This window comes from Mesoplodon mirus, assembly GCF_964341445.2.
Source record: "Mesoplodon mirus genome assembly, chromosome: 20".
Lineage (NCBI taxonomy): Eukaryota > Metazoa > Chordata > Mammalia > Artiodactyla > Ziphiidae > Mesoplodon > Mesoplodon mirus.
Window position 1 is genome coordinate 11,017,636 of NC_138996.1, and position 17,251 is coordinate 11,034,886.

Below are 17,251 nucleotides of genomic sequence, written 5' to 3' on the forward strand. Positions count from 1 at the left end.
TCCCATAGATATCAGATAAGTCTATCTGGTCTATTGTGTCATTTAAAGCTTGTGTTTCCTTATTTATTTTCTGTCTGGACAATCTGTCCATTGGTGTAAGTGGGGTGTTAAAGTCCCCCACTAGTATTGTGTTCCTGTTGATTTCCCCTTTTATGGCTGCTAGCCCTTGCCTAATGTACTGAGATGCTCCTATATTGGGTGCATATATAATTGTTGTATATTCTTGGATTGATCCGGTAATCATTTTGTTGTGTCCTCCCTCGTCTTTTGTAACAGTCTTTGTTTTAGAGTCTATTTTGTCTGATATAAGAATTGCTACTCCAGCTTTCTTTTGATTTCCATTTGCATGGAATATCTTTTTCCATCCCCTCACTTTCAGTCTGTATGTGTGCCTAGGTCTAAAGTGGGTCTCTTATAGACAGCATATATTCAGGTCTTATTTTTGTATCCATTCAGCCAGCCTGTGTGTTTTGGTTGGAGCATTTAATCCACTTACATTCAAGGTAATTATCGATATCTATGTCCTTATTACCATTTTCTTAATTCTTTTTGGTTTGTTTTGGGGGGTCATTTTCTTCTCTTGTGTTTCCTCCCTGGAGAAGTTCCTTTAGCATTTGTTGTAAAGCTGGTTTGGTGGTGCTTAATTCTCTTAGCTTTTGCTTATCTGTGAAGCTTTTGATTTCTCTGTCAAATCTGAATGAGAGCCTTGTTGTGTAGAGTGTTTGTGGTTGTAGGTTTTTCCTTTTCATCACTTTAAATATATCCTGCCACTCTCCTCTGGCCTGTAGTGTTTCTGCTGAAAAATCAGCTGATTTGTAGTAACCTATAAGGGATAAGGATCTGAAAAAGAATATATATATATATATATATATATATATATGTATGTATATCTGAATTACTTTGCTGTATACCTGAAACTAAAACAACACTGTAAATCAACTATATTTCAATAAAAAATAAAATAAAAACATGTAATAAAGATGATTATAAAAGTGTAAAAAAGTTCTAAGAATTTTCTGTGTATAATTTTCTACATAGGTTTGACTTTTGAATAATATAAATGTGTTATCAATTCAGAAATATAACATTAAGTTTTGGAACAAAGCTAAATAAATCAATATCAAATCTCATATAAATTTGATAACAAAGGATTTATTTCAAGAGACTTTGGAGTAAAGTTCTTTGTACATCTTTAGTAAGATATATTCAAAAAACAATTGTTGATTAAAGCAATACATAGTCATGTGAATGACATGAGAAATCTGTACTTTCAGAGAAAGAGAAAAGGCATAATGATAAAATTAAAGAAGCTTGGTAAAAATACTATTATGCTAATTATAATTAAATCAGGTTAAACTGACTACAAATATCCATATGAACTCATAATTTTTGCATTTAAAAAATTAATTTATAACTTCATACAATAAGATTTACTTTTTAATGTATAGTGTTGCTTTGACTAAAGCATACACTCATATAACTACACCATAATTAAGATATAGAGCAGTTCCATTAACTCCCAAATTTTCCCCATACACCTCCCCCTACACCAATCTACTGGCAACTGATCTGTTTTTGTTTCTATCTTTTCCAGAAAATACAAGTATGTTATACATGCACGTGTGCTTAGTGCTTAGTGTGTGTGTGTATGTGTGTGTGTGCGCCTGTGTATAAAATTGATTCTTTCACTCAGAAAAATTAATTTGAGATTGATCCTTGGTGTTTGTTACACATATCGATAGTTCATTTCTCTTTATTTTTGAGTAGTGATTCATTGTATAGATAAATCACAATTCGTTTATCCATTTACCAGTAAGGACATCTGGGTTGTTTCCAGTTTTCGGTGCTTATTAGTAAAGTCATTATGAACATTCTCTTACAGGTTTTTTTTTAAACAGGTTTTTATTTCACTGCAGTAAATATCTCAGAGTGGTATTACCAGGTATGTTTAACTGCATAGGAAGTAGCCAAACTGTTTTCCAAAGGAACTGTACCATTTTGTATTACCGCCAGCAATGCAGAAGAGTGTTCTCCATATTCTCCAGCAGGTGGCATTGTCAGGTTTTTATTTTGTTTTGTTTTAGCCACTATAAGAATGTAATAGTTTCTCATTTTGGTTTTAATTTAGATTTTCCTAAAGAATAATAATGTTGAGCATTTTTCATGTTTATTTACCATCTGTATAATTATTTGGTGAATGACAAATACTTTATCTACTTTTTATTGTTTTTATTATTATTGAGTTTTAACTTTTTAAGCCTTCAGGTACATGTCCCTTATCTAATAAGTGATTTCAAAATATTTTCTGTGAGTATTTGGCTGTGACTTGTCTTTTCATCTTCTTAAAGTATTAACAAAGAGCAGTAATTTGATTAAATTCTTACCTTCACTATATCAATTTTTCACTTTATGAATCATGCTTTGGTTACACCTAAAAAAAATCTTTGCCTAATCCAAAGTTACAAAGATTCCTCTACCATGTCTTTTTCTAAAAGTTTTATAGTTTTAAGTTTTGGTTATTTAGATCTATCACTCATTTTGAGTTGTTATATATGTTATGAGGTATAGATGGAGGTCATTTTGCATATGAATAACCAGTTATTCAGCGCCAATTCTTGAAAAGACTATAGTTCCTCCATGTAATTGCTTTTGCACTTTTGTGAAAAATCATTTGACATTATATGTGTGAGTCTATTTTGGGTCTACCTTCTTGTGAATAACACAGTGTCTTGACTACTGTAGCATTATAAAAACTATCTAAATCAAGTAGTGTAAGTTCTCCATACGTGTTATTTTTTTTTTTTTGGAAATTTTTTTGGTTATTCTAAGTTCTTGCCTTTCCACATAGCATTAGAATCAGCTTCTCAGTTGCTACAAAATATAGTGCTGGAATATTGATTGCAACTGCGTAGAATCTATGCATCAGTTTAGGGAGAACTGACAACTTAACAATACTGAGGCTTCCAATCAATGAACATGATATATATCTCCATTTCCTTAGGTCTTCTTTGATTTCTTTCATCAACGTTTTACAGTTTTCAGTATACAGATCTTTCTCACATTATGCTAACAGTATGTAAGCATTTCACGTCTTTAGTGCTGTTATTTTCTTTTTTTGAACACAGAATGAAAATAATTTTATTTACTTATTATTAAAATATATTTGACACATAAAATTATGCATATTTAAGGTATACAGTATGTGAATTTGAAGCATTTATATATTGTAATGTGATTGCCATTGTAGCAATAATTAGCACCTCTATCACATCACATAATTATTCTTTCTTTTTAGAGGTCGGAATAATTAAATTGTAGGTCCTTAGTAAGTTTGAAAATTATAATACAATATCATTGTCTATATTCATTATACTGTGTATTAGATCTCTAGGTCTTATTTCCTACTTGCTGAAGATTTCACTCTGAAACAACAATTAGAACAATTAGTTCTATCATAAATGGTTCATTTTAGTTATGTTTTACATATTTTATTGCTAGCACATAAAAATCAGATTCATTTTTGTAAATTCACTTTGAAACATGCAAACTTGCTGAATTCAGTTATTAAATCCAGTAGCTTTTTTGTAGACTCTGGGATTTTCTAGGTAGACAGTCACATCATCTGTAAATCCATATGCCTTTTATTTTCTTGCCTTACTGAACAGGCTAAGATCTCTAGTGTGGTACTGAAGACCAGTGGGAGAGCAAACATCTTTGCAAGTTGCCAAACCAGAGAAAAAATACAAAAGTGAAAATTACAGGCCAATGTCCCTCCTGAAAATAGACACAAAAATACTTAATACCATAGCAAATAGAATTCAGCAATATATAAAAAGAATAAAACACCATGGCCTTGTGGGGTTTACTCCAGGAAAGCAAGGCTGGTTTAATATTTGAAAATCAATCAATGTCATCCATCATGTTAACAGGTTAAAGAAGAAAAACTACATGATGATATCAATTGATACAGTAAAAACATTTGACAAGTTAAACACTCACCCTTGACCAAAAAAAAAAAAAAAACTCTCAGAAAAATAGAAACAGAGGACAACTTTCTATAATTGATAAAGAGCTTCTGCCAAAAAAAACCCTACAGCTAACATTATACTTATGTTGCAAACTGAAGAATTTCCCATTAAAATTTGTAATAAAGCAAGGATGTGAGCTATCACCACACTTATTCAATACAGTACTAAAAAAGAAAAGGAAATAAAAGGCATATAGATGAGAAAGGAAAAAATAAAACTGCCCCTATTTGTAGATGACAGATTGCAGATGGCAGATTGTCTAAGTAAAAAAATCCTAGGTAATCCACAAAAATACTCTTAGAACTAGTAAGTGAGCTCATCAAGGTTACAGGAAATAACAGGTAAATATTCAAAAATCAACCGTGTTCCTATCTAGTAGCAATGAACACTGGAACACTGACATTAAAAATACAATACCTTTTACAATTGCTCAAAAAAAGAAATACTTTGGTATAAATTTTACAAAGTATGTACAGGATTTGGATGCTGTGAACTATAAACTGCTGATGAAAGAAATCAAAGGTCTAAATAAATGGAGAGACGTAGAGTGTTCATGGGCTGGAAGAGTCAACATATTACAGATGTCAATTCTGCCCCCAAATGATACATAGGTTTGGCCCAATTCCTATCAAATTCCCAGGAAAATTTTTTTGTAGCCATAGTTAATATTTTTCTAAAATTTATGTGTAAACACAAAGGCATTAGATAGCTAAAATAATTCAAAAAAAAACAAGAATAAAGACACAGAAATCTGTCTAGGAATTTCAAGACTTACTATATAGGTACAGTGATCAAGACTCTATGTTACTGGTAGAGGGACAGAATAGAGAACCCAGAAATAGATCTATATAAGTATGTCCAACTGATTACTGACAAAGATGCAAAAGCACTTCAGTGGAATAAGGATGGCCTTTCCAATAAATGGTACAGGAACAAATGGAAACCCATAGGTTAAAAAATCCATAGGTTAAAAAATAAATGGTACAGGAACAAATGGAAATCCATAGGTTAAAAAATGATTAGAGTCAAACTAATCCTCAGACTGTACACAAAAATTAACTCAAAATGGATCACAGACTCAAATATGAAATGGAAAACTATAAAACTTTCAGAAAAATGTAGGAAAAACTCTTCAGGATATAAGGCTAAGCAAAGACGCTATGCATCTTACATGATGCATAAAACTAAAAACTGATATATTGGACTTCAAAATATTTTTTAACTTTTCACTTCAAAAGACCCAAGTAAGAGGATAACAAAGCAAACTACTGACTGGGAGAAAATACTTACAAATCATATATTATATCTGACAAAGAATTAGTTTCTCATTATACAAAGAACCCCAAAACTCAGTAGTAAGAAAACAAGCAGTTCAATTAGAAGACAGACAAAACACACGAGCAGACGTTTCAACAAAAAGGATATGTAAATGGCAGAAAAGCAGATAAAAATATTTTCAACATCATTAGCCATTTGGAAAATGCAAATTAAAACCACAATTAGATATCACCACATAATTATCAAACAATAAAATTAAAAATAATGAGAAAACCAAACATGGTAAAGGATGCATACTCATATAATGCTGGCTAGAATGTAAAATGGTAGGCACTCTGAAAAAAAATTTGGTAGTTTCTTTAAAAACTAAAAAACTAAATATGCAACTACTATATGACACAAAAATTATACGCCTAGGTATCTGTGTCTTAAAAATAAAAACTGATAGTCACATAAAAACTTGTACATGAATTTCATCATAGCTTCATTTATAAAAGCCCGAAAGTAAAATATATATATATGCTTCAATGCATAAACAGTTAAACAAATTGAGTACATACATATGATAGAATACTACTCAGCAATAAAAGGCACTGATAGGTGGAAAAACTTGTTTGAATTTTAGAGTATTATGCTGAGTAAAAATACGCCAATCCCTAAAGGTTACATAGGATATAATGCCACTTAAATAACATTCTTGAAATGATAATATACAAACAGAGAACAAATTATTGGTTACCAGTGGATATGGATGGAGAAAAGGTTTATAGGAGGAAGTAGGTATGACTATAAAAGGGGGAAATTAGGAATCTCTTTGGTGATTAAAAATGATCTATGCCTTTACTGTATCAGTGTTGAATTCCCATTTATGGTATTGTACTATTGCTTTGTAAGATGTTAACACTGATGGAAACTGTTTAAAGAGTACATGAGGCCACTCTATATTATTTTTTCATTGGGATAATTGACTTATAATTTTAGTTTCAGGTGTCCAACATAATGACTTGGTATATGTATATATTGTGAAATGATCGATCGTTACGATAACCGTAGTTAGCATCCATCACCACACTAAGTTAATTATTTTTCTTGTGATGAGATCTTTTAAGATTTGCTCTCTCAGCAACTTTCAAATAGACAGCACAGTGTTGTTAACTATAGTCGCCATGCTGTACATTACATCCCCATGAGTTATTAGTTTTATAACTGAAGTTGTACCTTTTCATCACCTTTACCCACTTCATTCAACCACACCCCAACCTCTGGCAATCACCAATCTATTCTGTATAAGTTGAGGGTTTTGTTTTCCGGGGTTTTTTTTTGGTTACACATACAACTAAGATCATGCAATATTTGTCTTTCTCTATCCGATTTATTTCACTTAGCAAAATACCCTTAAGGCCTATACATGCTGTCATGAACGGCAAGATTTCCTTCTTTTATGGTTGGAAAATACTTCATTAAGTATATGAACATATTGTTTTTTTATCCATTCATCCATCAGTGGACATACAGGTTGATTCCATGTCTGTCTATATCAATATCAAATAAAGTAGACTGTAATTCCAGAAGCATTGGTAGATCATATAATTCTTTCAATAGATGAAGAAAAAATGTTTGATAAAATTTAATATTCATTCATGATTTTTAAAAACCTCTTAGCAAACATAATACAGGAAACTTTTTATTTGATAAATACCATCTACAAAACCTGTACTACAATTTTATACTTAATATTGATACAAGAAACAGCTCAAATAAACAACCTAAACTTATACCTAAAGCAATTAGAGAAAGAAGAACAAAAGAAACTCAAAGTTAGCAGAAGGAAAGAAATCATAAAGATCAGTTCAGAAATAAATGAAAAAGAAATGAAAGAAATGATAGCAAAGATGAATAAAACTAAAAGCTGTTTCTTTGAGAAGACAACCAAATTTGATAAACCATTAGCCAGACTCATAACGAGAAAAAGGGAAAAGACTCAAATCAACAGAATTAGAAATGAAAAAGGAGAAGTAACAACAGACACTGCAGAAATACAAAGGATCATGAGAGATTACTACAAGCAACTATATGCCAATGAAATGGACAACCTGGAAGAAATGGACAAATTCTGAGAAAAGCACAACCTTCTGAGACTGAAGCAGGAAGAAATAGAAAATATAAACAGACCAATCACAAGCACTGAAATTGACACTGTGATTAAAAATCTTCCAACAAACAAAGGCCAGGACCAGATGGCTTCACAGGAGAATTCTATCAAACATCTAGAGAAGAGCTAACACCTATCCTTCTCAAACTCTTCCAAAATATAGCAAGGGAGGAACACTCTCAAACGCATTCTACGAGGCCACCATCACCCTGATACCAAAACCAGAAAAAGATGTCACAAAAAAAGAAAACTACAGGCCAATACCTCTGATGAACATAGATGCAAAAATCCTCAACAAAGTACTAGCAAACAGCGTCCAACAGCACATTAAAAGGATGATACACCATGATCAAGTGGGGTTTATCCCAGGAATGCAAGGATACTTCAATATACACAAATCAATCAATGTGATAAACCATATTAACAAATTGAAGGAGTCAGACAATATGATCATCTCAATAGATGCAGAAAAAGCTTTTTAAAACATTCAACACCCATTCATGATAAAAACTCTCCAGAATGTAGGCATAGAGGGAACCTACCTCAACATAATAAAGGCCATATATGACAAACCCACAGCCAACATCATTCTCAATGGTGAAAAACTGAAACCATTTCCCCTATGATCAGGAACAAGACAAGGTTGCCCACTCTCACCACCATTATTCAACACAGTTTTGGAAGTTTTAGCCACAGCAATCAGAGAAGAAAAAGAAATAAAAGGGATACAAATCAGAAAAAAACTAAGACTGTCACTGTTTGCAGATGACATGATACTATACGTAGAGAATCCTAAATATGCTACCAGAAAACTACTAGAGCTAAACAATGAATTTGGTAAAATAGCAGGATAGAAAATTAATGCAAAGAAATCTCTTGCATTTCTATACACTAATGATGAAAAATCTGAAGAGAAATTAAGGAAACACTCCCATTTACCACTGCAACAAAAAGAATAAAATACCTAGGAATAAACTTACCTAAGAAGACAAAAGACCTGTATGCAGAAAACTATAAGACACTGATGAAAGAAATTAAAGATGATACAAAAAGATGGAGAGACAGACCATGTCTTGGATTGGAAGAATCAACTTTGTGAAAATGACTATACTACCAAAGCAATCTACAGATTCAATGCAATCCCTGTCAAACTCCAATGGCATTTTTCACAGAACTAAAACAAAATATTGCACAATTTGTATGGAAACACAAAAGACCCCGTATAGCCAAAACAATCTTGAGAAAGAAAAACGGAGCCAGAGGAATCAGGCTCCCTGACTTCAGACTATACTACAAAGCTACAGTAATCAAGACAATATGGTACTGGCACAAAAACAGAAATATAGATCAATGGAACAGGACAGAACACCCAGAGATAAACCCATGCACATATGGTCACCTTATCTTTGATAAAGGAGGCAAGAGTATGCAATGGACAAAAGACAACCTCTTCAATAAGTGGTGCAGGGAAAACTGGACAGCTACATGTAAAAGAATGAAATTAGAACACTTCCTAACACCATACACAAAAATAAACTCAAAATGGACTAAAGACCTAAATCTAAGGCCAGACACTATAAAGCTCTTAGAGGAAAACATAGGCAGAACACTCTATCACAAAAATCACAGCAAGATCCTTTTTGACCCACCTCTTAGAGAAAGGGAAATAAAAGCAAAAATAAACAAATGGGACCTAATGAAACTTAAAGTTTTTGCACAGCAAAGGAAACCATAAACAAGGAGAAAAGACAACCCTCAGAATGGGAGAAAATATTTTGCAAACGAAGCAACTGACAAAAGATTAATCTCCAAAATATACAAGCAGCTCATGCAGCTCAATATCAAAAAAACAAACAACCCAATCCAAAAATGGGCAGAAGATCTAAATTGACATTTCTCCAAAGAAGATATACAGACTGCCACCAAACACATGAAAAGATGCTCAACATCACTAATCATTAGATTTCTCTAATCATTAGAGAAATGCAAATCAAAACTACAATGAGGTATCACCTCATACCGGTCAGAATGGCCATCATCAAAAAATCTACAAACAGGGCCTCCCTGGTGGCGCAGAGGTTGAGAGTCCGCCTGCCGATGCGGGGGATACGGGTTCGTGCCCCGGTCTGGGAGGATCCCATATGCCGCGGAGCGGCTGGGCCCGTGGGCCATGGCCGCTGGGCCTGCGCGTCCGGAGCCTGTGCTCCGCAGCGGGGGAGGCCACAGCAGTGAGAGGCCCGCATACCGCAAAAAAAAAAAAAAAAAATCTACAAACAAGAAATGCTGGTGAGGCTGTGGAGAAAAGGGAATCCTCTTGCATTGTTGGTGGGAATGTAAATTGGTACAGCCACTATGGAGAACAGTATGGAGGTTCCTTTAAAAAACTAAAAATAGAACTACCATACAACCCAACAATCCCACTACTGGCATATACCCTGAGAAAACCATAATTCAAAAAGACTCATGTACCACAATGTTCATTGCAGCACTATTTACAATAGCCAGGATATGGAAGCAACCTAAGTGTCCACTGACAGGTGAATGGATAAAGAAGATGTGGCACACATATATAATGGAATATTACTCAGCCATAAAAAGAAATAAAATTGAGGTATTTGTAGTGAGGTGGATGAATTTAAGAGTCTGTCATACAGAGTGAAGTAAATCAGAAAGAGAAAAACCAATACCATATGCTAACACATATATATGGAATCTAAAAGAAAAGAAAATGGTTCTGATGAACCTATGGGCAGGACAGGAATAAATACACAGATGTAGTGAATGGACTTGAGAACACAAGGAGGGGAAACGGTAAGCTGGGACGAAGTAAGAGTGTAGCATTGACATATATACACTACTAAATGTAAAACAGATAGCTAGTGGGAAGCAGCTGCCTCGCACAGAGAGATCAGCTTGGTGCTTTGCAACCACCTAGAGGGGTGGGATAGGGAGGGTGGGAGGGAGACACAAGAGGGAGGGGACATGGGGATATATGTATGCATATAGCCAATTCACTTTGTTGTATAGCAGAAACTAACACAACGTTGTAAAGCAATTATACTCCAATAAAGATGTTAAAAAAAATCAGAGCTGAAGAATACAATAACTGAAATAACAAATACACCAGAAGGAATCAACAGCAGAGAATGGATCAGCATTCTGGAAGACAGAGTAGTGGAAATCACCCAAGTTAAAAAGAAAAAAGAAAAAATTTTAATGATAATAGATTAAGGAGCTCTGGGGCAACATGAACTGACATTCACAATCATATTGTTGGCGTCCAAGAAAAAGAAGATAAAAAGAAAGAGGCAGAGAAATTATATGAAAAAATAATAGGTTAAAAAATTCCCTAACCTAAGGAAGAAAACAGATATCCAGGTCCAGGAATCACAGAGAACCCAACAAGATGAATCCCAAAATGTCCACAACAAGAAATGTTGTAATTGAAATGTCAAAAATGAAAGATAAAGAAGAACCTTTATAATAAGAAGAGAAAAGCAAATAATCAAGTACAAGGAAACTCCCGTAAGACTATCATCTGACTTTTCAGTGAAAACTCTGAAGGCCAGAAGGCAGTGACATGATATATTCAAAGTAATGAAAGGCAAAAACCTAAAACCAAGAATACTGTACCTGGCAAGGATATCATTCAGATTTGAAGGACAGATAAAGAGTTTTCCAGATGAGCAAAAGCTACAAGAGTTCAGCACCTCTAAAACAGAAACAAGAAATGTTAAAAGACACTTCTCCAAGCAAATAAGGGCACAACTAGAAATAAGTAAAATTATGAAAGGAAAAGTAAAGAGAAACAGATAGTAAAGAATGAGGATCAACCACTTATAAAGCTAAGTTGGAAGGTTACAAGATAAAAGTATTAAAATTATCTGTATCCACAAGTAGTTAAGGTATACACAAAATAGAAATGATGTAAAATATGACATCCAAAAAAAAACATGTAGGAGTAATAAAATGTAGAACTGTAAAAATGTGTTGTAGCTTAAGAGATGATCAACTTAAATATATATAGATATAGATATTCCATCCAAAAACAGTAGAATACACATTCTTTTAAAGAGCACATGGAACATTCTCCAGGACACATCACATGGTAGGCACAAAACAAGTTTTAGTAAATTTAAGACTGAAATCATAGCAAGCAACTCTTCCAGCCACAAGAGTATGAGACTAGAAATTAACCAAAAGAAAACAGCTGCAGAAAACAGAAACACGTGGAGTCTAAACAACATGCTACTAAACAAGCAATGGGTTGTTGAAGAAATTAAAGAGGAAATCACAAAATACTTTGAAACAAATGAAAATAAAAAACACAATATTTCAAAATTTTTGAGTCACAGCAAAAGCAGTTCTAAGAAGGAAGTTTATAGTTATATATACCTATCTCAGGGAACAAGAAAAATCTCAAATAAACAACCTAAACTTACACCAAAGGAATGAGAAAGTTAGTAGAAGGAAGGTAATAATAAAGAACAGAAAGAAAATCAATGAAATAGAGACAAAGAAAAAAAATAGGAAAGATCAATGAAACTAAAAATTTGTTCTTTAAAAAGATAAACAAAATTGATAAACCTTTAGCCAGACTCATCAAGATAAAAAGGGCCCCAATCAATAAAATCAGACATGAAAAGGGAGACATTACAACAGACACCACAGAAATACAAAGGATAAGACACTACTATGAACAACTATATGCCAATAAAATAGATAACCTAGTAGAAATGGACAACTCCTAGAAATGTACAATCTCCCAAGACTGAACCAGGAAAAAATTAAAAATATGAAAAGACTGATTAAAAGTACTGGAATTGAAACAGTAATTTAAAAACTCCCAACAAACAAAAGTCCAGGAGAATCCTACCAAACATTTAGAGAAGAGTGAACACCTATCCTTCTAGAACTGTTCCAAAAAACTGCAGAGGAAGGAACACTTCCAAACTCATTCTATGATGAGTTCATAGAACTCATCCTATGATGAGGTCATCATCACCCTGATACCAAAACCAGACAAAGATATCACAGAAAAAGAAAGTTATAGGCCAATATCACTGATGAATGCAGATGCAAAAATCCTCAACAAAATATTAGCAAACCAAATCCAACAATACATTAAAAGAATCATACACCATGATCAAGTGGGATTATCCCAGGAGACAAGGATAGTTCAATATCCATGAATCAATCAATGTGATAAACATTAACAAATCGAAGAGTAAAAGTAATAGTCATTTGAACCAATGGAGAAAAAGGGTTTGACAAAATTTAACATCATTTTATGATAAAAACTCTCAACAAAGTGGGTATAAAAGAACATAACTGAACATAATAAAGGCCATATATGACAAACCCACAAATAACATCATACCCAAGAGTGAAAACCTGGCAGCATTACCTCTAAGACTAGGAACATGCCAAGGATGCCCACTCTCACCACTTTTATTCAACACAGTATTGGTAGTCCTAGCCACAGCAATAAAACTAGAAAAATAAATAAAAGGAATCCAAATTGGAAAAGACGATGTAAAACTGTCACTGTTTGCAGATGACATGATAGTACATATAGAAAATCCTAAAGATGCCTCAAAAAAACTATTAGAACTCATCAATGAATTTAGTAAAGTTGCAGATACAAAATTAATATAAAGAAATCAGTTGTGTTTCTATACACTAATAAAGTCTATCAGAAAGAGACGCTAAGAAAATTATCTCATTTACAATCACATCAAAAAATTAAAAGACCCAGGAATAAATCTAAGCAACATGTAAAAGACCTGTACTCAGAAAACTAATAAAACACTGATGAAAGAAATTGAAGAGAATACAAACAGATGGAAAGATACATATGTTCATGTATTGGAAGAATGATTATGTTAAAATCTCATACAATCTACAGATTCAGTACAACGCTTTATCAAAATACCAATGGCACTTTTCACAAAATTTGAACAAAGAATACTATAATTTGGATGGATCCTCAAAAGACCCCAAATAGCCTAAGCAATCTTGAGAAAAAGAACAAAGCTGGAGACAACTCATTCTCTGATTTCAAACTATACTACAAAGCTATATTAATCAAAATAGTATGGGGCTTCCCTGGTGGCGCAGTGGTTGAGAGTCCGCCTGCCGATGCAGGGGACGCGGGTTTGTGCCCCGGTCTGGGAAGATCCCACATGCCGTGGAGTGGCTGGGCCCATGAGCCATGGCCACTGAGCCTGCGCATCCGGAGCCTGTGCTTCGCAACGGGAGAGGCCACAACAAGTGAGAGGCCCTCATACTGCAAAAAAAAAAAAAAAAAATAGTATGGTACTGGCAAAAAAAACAGACACGTATATCCATGGAACAGAATAGAGAACCCAGAAATAAATACAAGTTTATATGGTTGATAATCTATGACAAAGGAGGTATGAACATACGATGGGGAAATGACAGGCTCTTCAATAAGTGGTGGTGGGACAACTGGACAGCCACATGCAAAAGATTGAAACTGGACCATTTTCTCACACCATATTCAAAAAAACCTCAAAATGGATTAAGGAATTAAATATAAGTTCTGAAACCTTAAAAAATCCTAGAAGAAAACATAGGAAATACGCTCTTGATATCAGTCTTGGCAGTATTTTCTTATATCTGTCTTCTCAGGCAAGGAAAGCAAAAGCAAAAATAAACACATCAAACAAAAATGCTTTGCACAATGAAGGAAAATATTAACAAAATGAAAAGGCAACCTATTGAGTGGGAGAAGATATTTGCAAATGATATATCTGATAAGGGATTAATTTCCAAAATATACAAAGAACTCATACAACTCAACACTGAAAAATCAAATATCCTGATTTAAAAACGGGTAGAAGAGGGACTTCCCTGGTGGCACAGTGGTTAAGAATCCACCTGCCAATGCAGAGGACACGGTTTTGAGCCTGCTCCAGGAAGATCCTACATGCCGTGGAGCAACAAAGCCGGTACACCACAACCACTGAGCCTGCGTGCCACAACTACTGAAGTCCGCATGCCTAGAGCCCATGCTCCGCAACAAGAGAAGTCACCGCAATGAGAAGCGCGTGCACCACAACAAAGAATAGCCCACGTTCACCGCAACTAGAGAAAGCTCACATGCAGCAACGAAGACCCAACACAGCCAAAAATAAAATATAAATAAATTAATTTTTTAAAAAGAAATTAAAATTTTTAAAAAATAAAAATAAAAATGGGCAGAAGACCTGAAAAGACATTTTTCCAAAGAAGACATATAGATAGCCAAGAGATACATGAAAAGATGCTCAATATCACTAATTATCAAGGAAGTGCAAATCAAAACCACCATGAGATATCACTTCACACCTGTCAGAATGACTAGCATCAAAAAGTCTACAAATAACAAACTGATATATAGATTCACCTCTTTAAACATTTCAAGAGGTTGTTTGTGGAACTCAACAAATGCTTGCCAAAAGTGGTAAATTCATGGTAAAACTGGCTATCTAACTGGAAGAAAATAAAATTTTACTTCTCTTTTGTGTTATGTAAAAATTAGACTAAGATGTATCACAAATTTATTTATAAAAAGTAATAATATTTATTCATTAAAAAAAATCTGCAGACTAAAATTTAGGGCTGGGAGGGATCTTCATCAAACAGGAAATCCAAAAAACAAAAACAAACAAACAAAAAAAATAGGAAATCCAGAAGTAAAAAAAGAAAAGATTAACAAATTTGGCCCTACAAACATAAAAGATTTTATGGAGCAAAAAAAAATTTAATATCTAATAGCAAAATTATAGACATGGAAAAATGTATTTTTTATATACATAAACAAAGGATTTGATAAGCTCTTACAAATTACAACAAAGTTGTCAAATAACATGAAAAGGCAATTCCAGAAGGACAGATCCAAATGATCAACAAACATATGAAAAGATGCTCAAATCTACTGATCTTTGGAGAAAGCAAATTAAAAAACATTAACATCAATTTATATTCATCAGACTGGCAAAAAATGAAAAGAAACACAGCACATTATTGGCAGAGATGTGGGGAAAAGATTAACCTTACACACGCAAAAGGAAATATTGATATTATCATGCCAACTTAAAAATATGTATATGCAGATTTATTGAAAGACATGATGATCATAATTGCTGGTAAATTTTATATGAATAAAATTATAAGTATACAGTTATAATTGATTGTTAGAAAACTAACATTTAAAAATAATGCAGAAAATTCAGAAGGATAAAATATTTTAACCTACTTTACCAAGACTTTGATCAAAACTCATAGATATAACAACAAAGATATAAACTTCACATGATAAATCCCATCTCTTTATGTAATGATTAAGATTATGGGCTCTGGAGTTACAAACTGTGGATTCAAAACCTATAGACACCATCAACAGTCCTTAGTTGGTTTAACTTCCTGAAATATCAATCTCCTCAATAGTAAATGTTGATAAGCACAGAAATAAATTTTAGCAATCTTCTTTTATTGTCTGACAACCAGAAAGAGAGCATGAAGTCTGAATGAGTGCATGATAATCCAAGTATGAACAGTCAGAAATGAACAACAATTCCCTAATTTAAGCTACATCAATATCACAAATCTTTGATTTCTAAGAAGACTGAAACATTATACTTACATGAACAGATATGCAATATCATGAGGTCTTAGGGTAAGATAAGACTTTTTCCATTCTAAAAATGTATATAATAATTCATGTGCCTCACCAACAGTAGAGATCTTATTTTTATCTGACCACAATTCCAAAGATGACAGCACAATAGTAATTTTAAATGGGGCAAACATCTAAAAACAGAAGAGATAAATACTGAAAAAATTAATTTTTGTTATTTTATAATAACCAAGAAATTAATTGAATGTTTTGACAAATCCACCCTCAATTTATATGGATAACTTTATTCAGAAATGCCACATCAGCTGCGGAGCAACTCAGTCCATGCGCCACAACTACTGAAGCCTGTGTGCCTAAAGCCCGTGCTCCGCAACGAGAAGCCACTGCAATGAGAAGCCCACGCACCACAGCGAAGCGTAGCCCCCACTCACCACAACTAGAGAAAGCCCGCGCACAGCAACAAAGACCCAATGCAGCCAAAAGTAAATAAATAAATAAATAAATTAAAAAAAAAAAAGAAATGCCATGTCAAGTCAATGCAAACTATAATTTCAAAACTAGTATGAATTTTCCTAACTAGTATAAAAAGGAAAATACTTACCGAATTTACAAGGCCAATAATTTCGATGACTTTATTTGTTATTATCATGCTATCAGAGCCCAGGTAATCATACTGAAAAACAGAATTAATTTAAAATTTAAATATCATTTGTTATGTAATATGTTTGAGATTTACCCTCCATCTACTCTCTCAGGTTGAGGCTGCTTTGGGGTTAGAACACTTCAAAATAAGATGGTAACAATTAAAATAGGAATATAAGTTGGATCACTCACACATGCTAGTATGTATAGCCACTCTGAAAAACAAATAACAGACCTAGAAATTGCACTCCTGGGCATTTATCCTAAAGAAGTAAAAACTGATGCTCAGAAAAACCCATACATGAACAACTCCTATGTCCTCCAGTGGTTAAAAGGTTAAACAAACTGTGGTACATTCATAACATGGAATACAATTCAGTAATAAAAAGTAATTGAACTGTTGATATATGAAACAGCCTGGGTAAACCTCATGAAAATTATGCTAAGTATAAACAAATCTCAAAAGGATACATACTATATGATAACATTTATGCAATATTCCTGAAA

At 33.4% G+C, this 17,251-nt stretch overlaps 1 protein-coding gene across 4 annotated transcripts in view; it reads right to left on the reverse strand.

Moving 5' to 3' along the window:
* LOC309795811 (disintegrin and metalloproteinase domain-containing protein 32-like) overlaps positions 1-17,251 on the reverse strand; it is a 184,154-nt gene that overhangs the window by 120,742 nt on the left and 46,161 nt on the right. For all 4 annotated transcript variants that reach the window (XR_014292368.1, XR_014292369.1, XR_014292370.1 and 1 more), the window contains exons 8-9: positions 16,704-16,775; positions 16,109-16,275 (exon numbers count right to left, since the gene is read on the reverse strand). Coding sequence is in view for 1 of the 4 variants with exons in the window: in XM_082608583.1 (XP_082464709.1) it covers positions 16,109-16,275; positions 16,704-16,775 (239 nt within the window). In the remaining 3 variants the exon portion in view is untranslated. The remainder of the gene's footprint in view (positions 1-16,108; positions 16,276-16,703; positions 16,776-17,251) is intronic.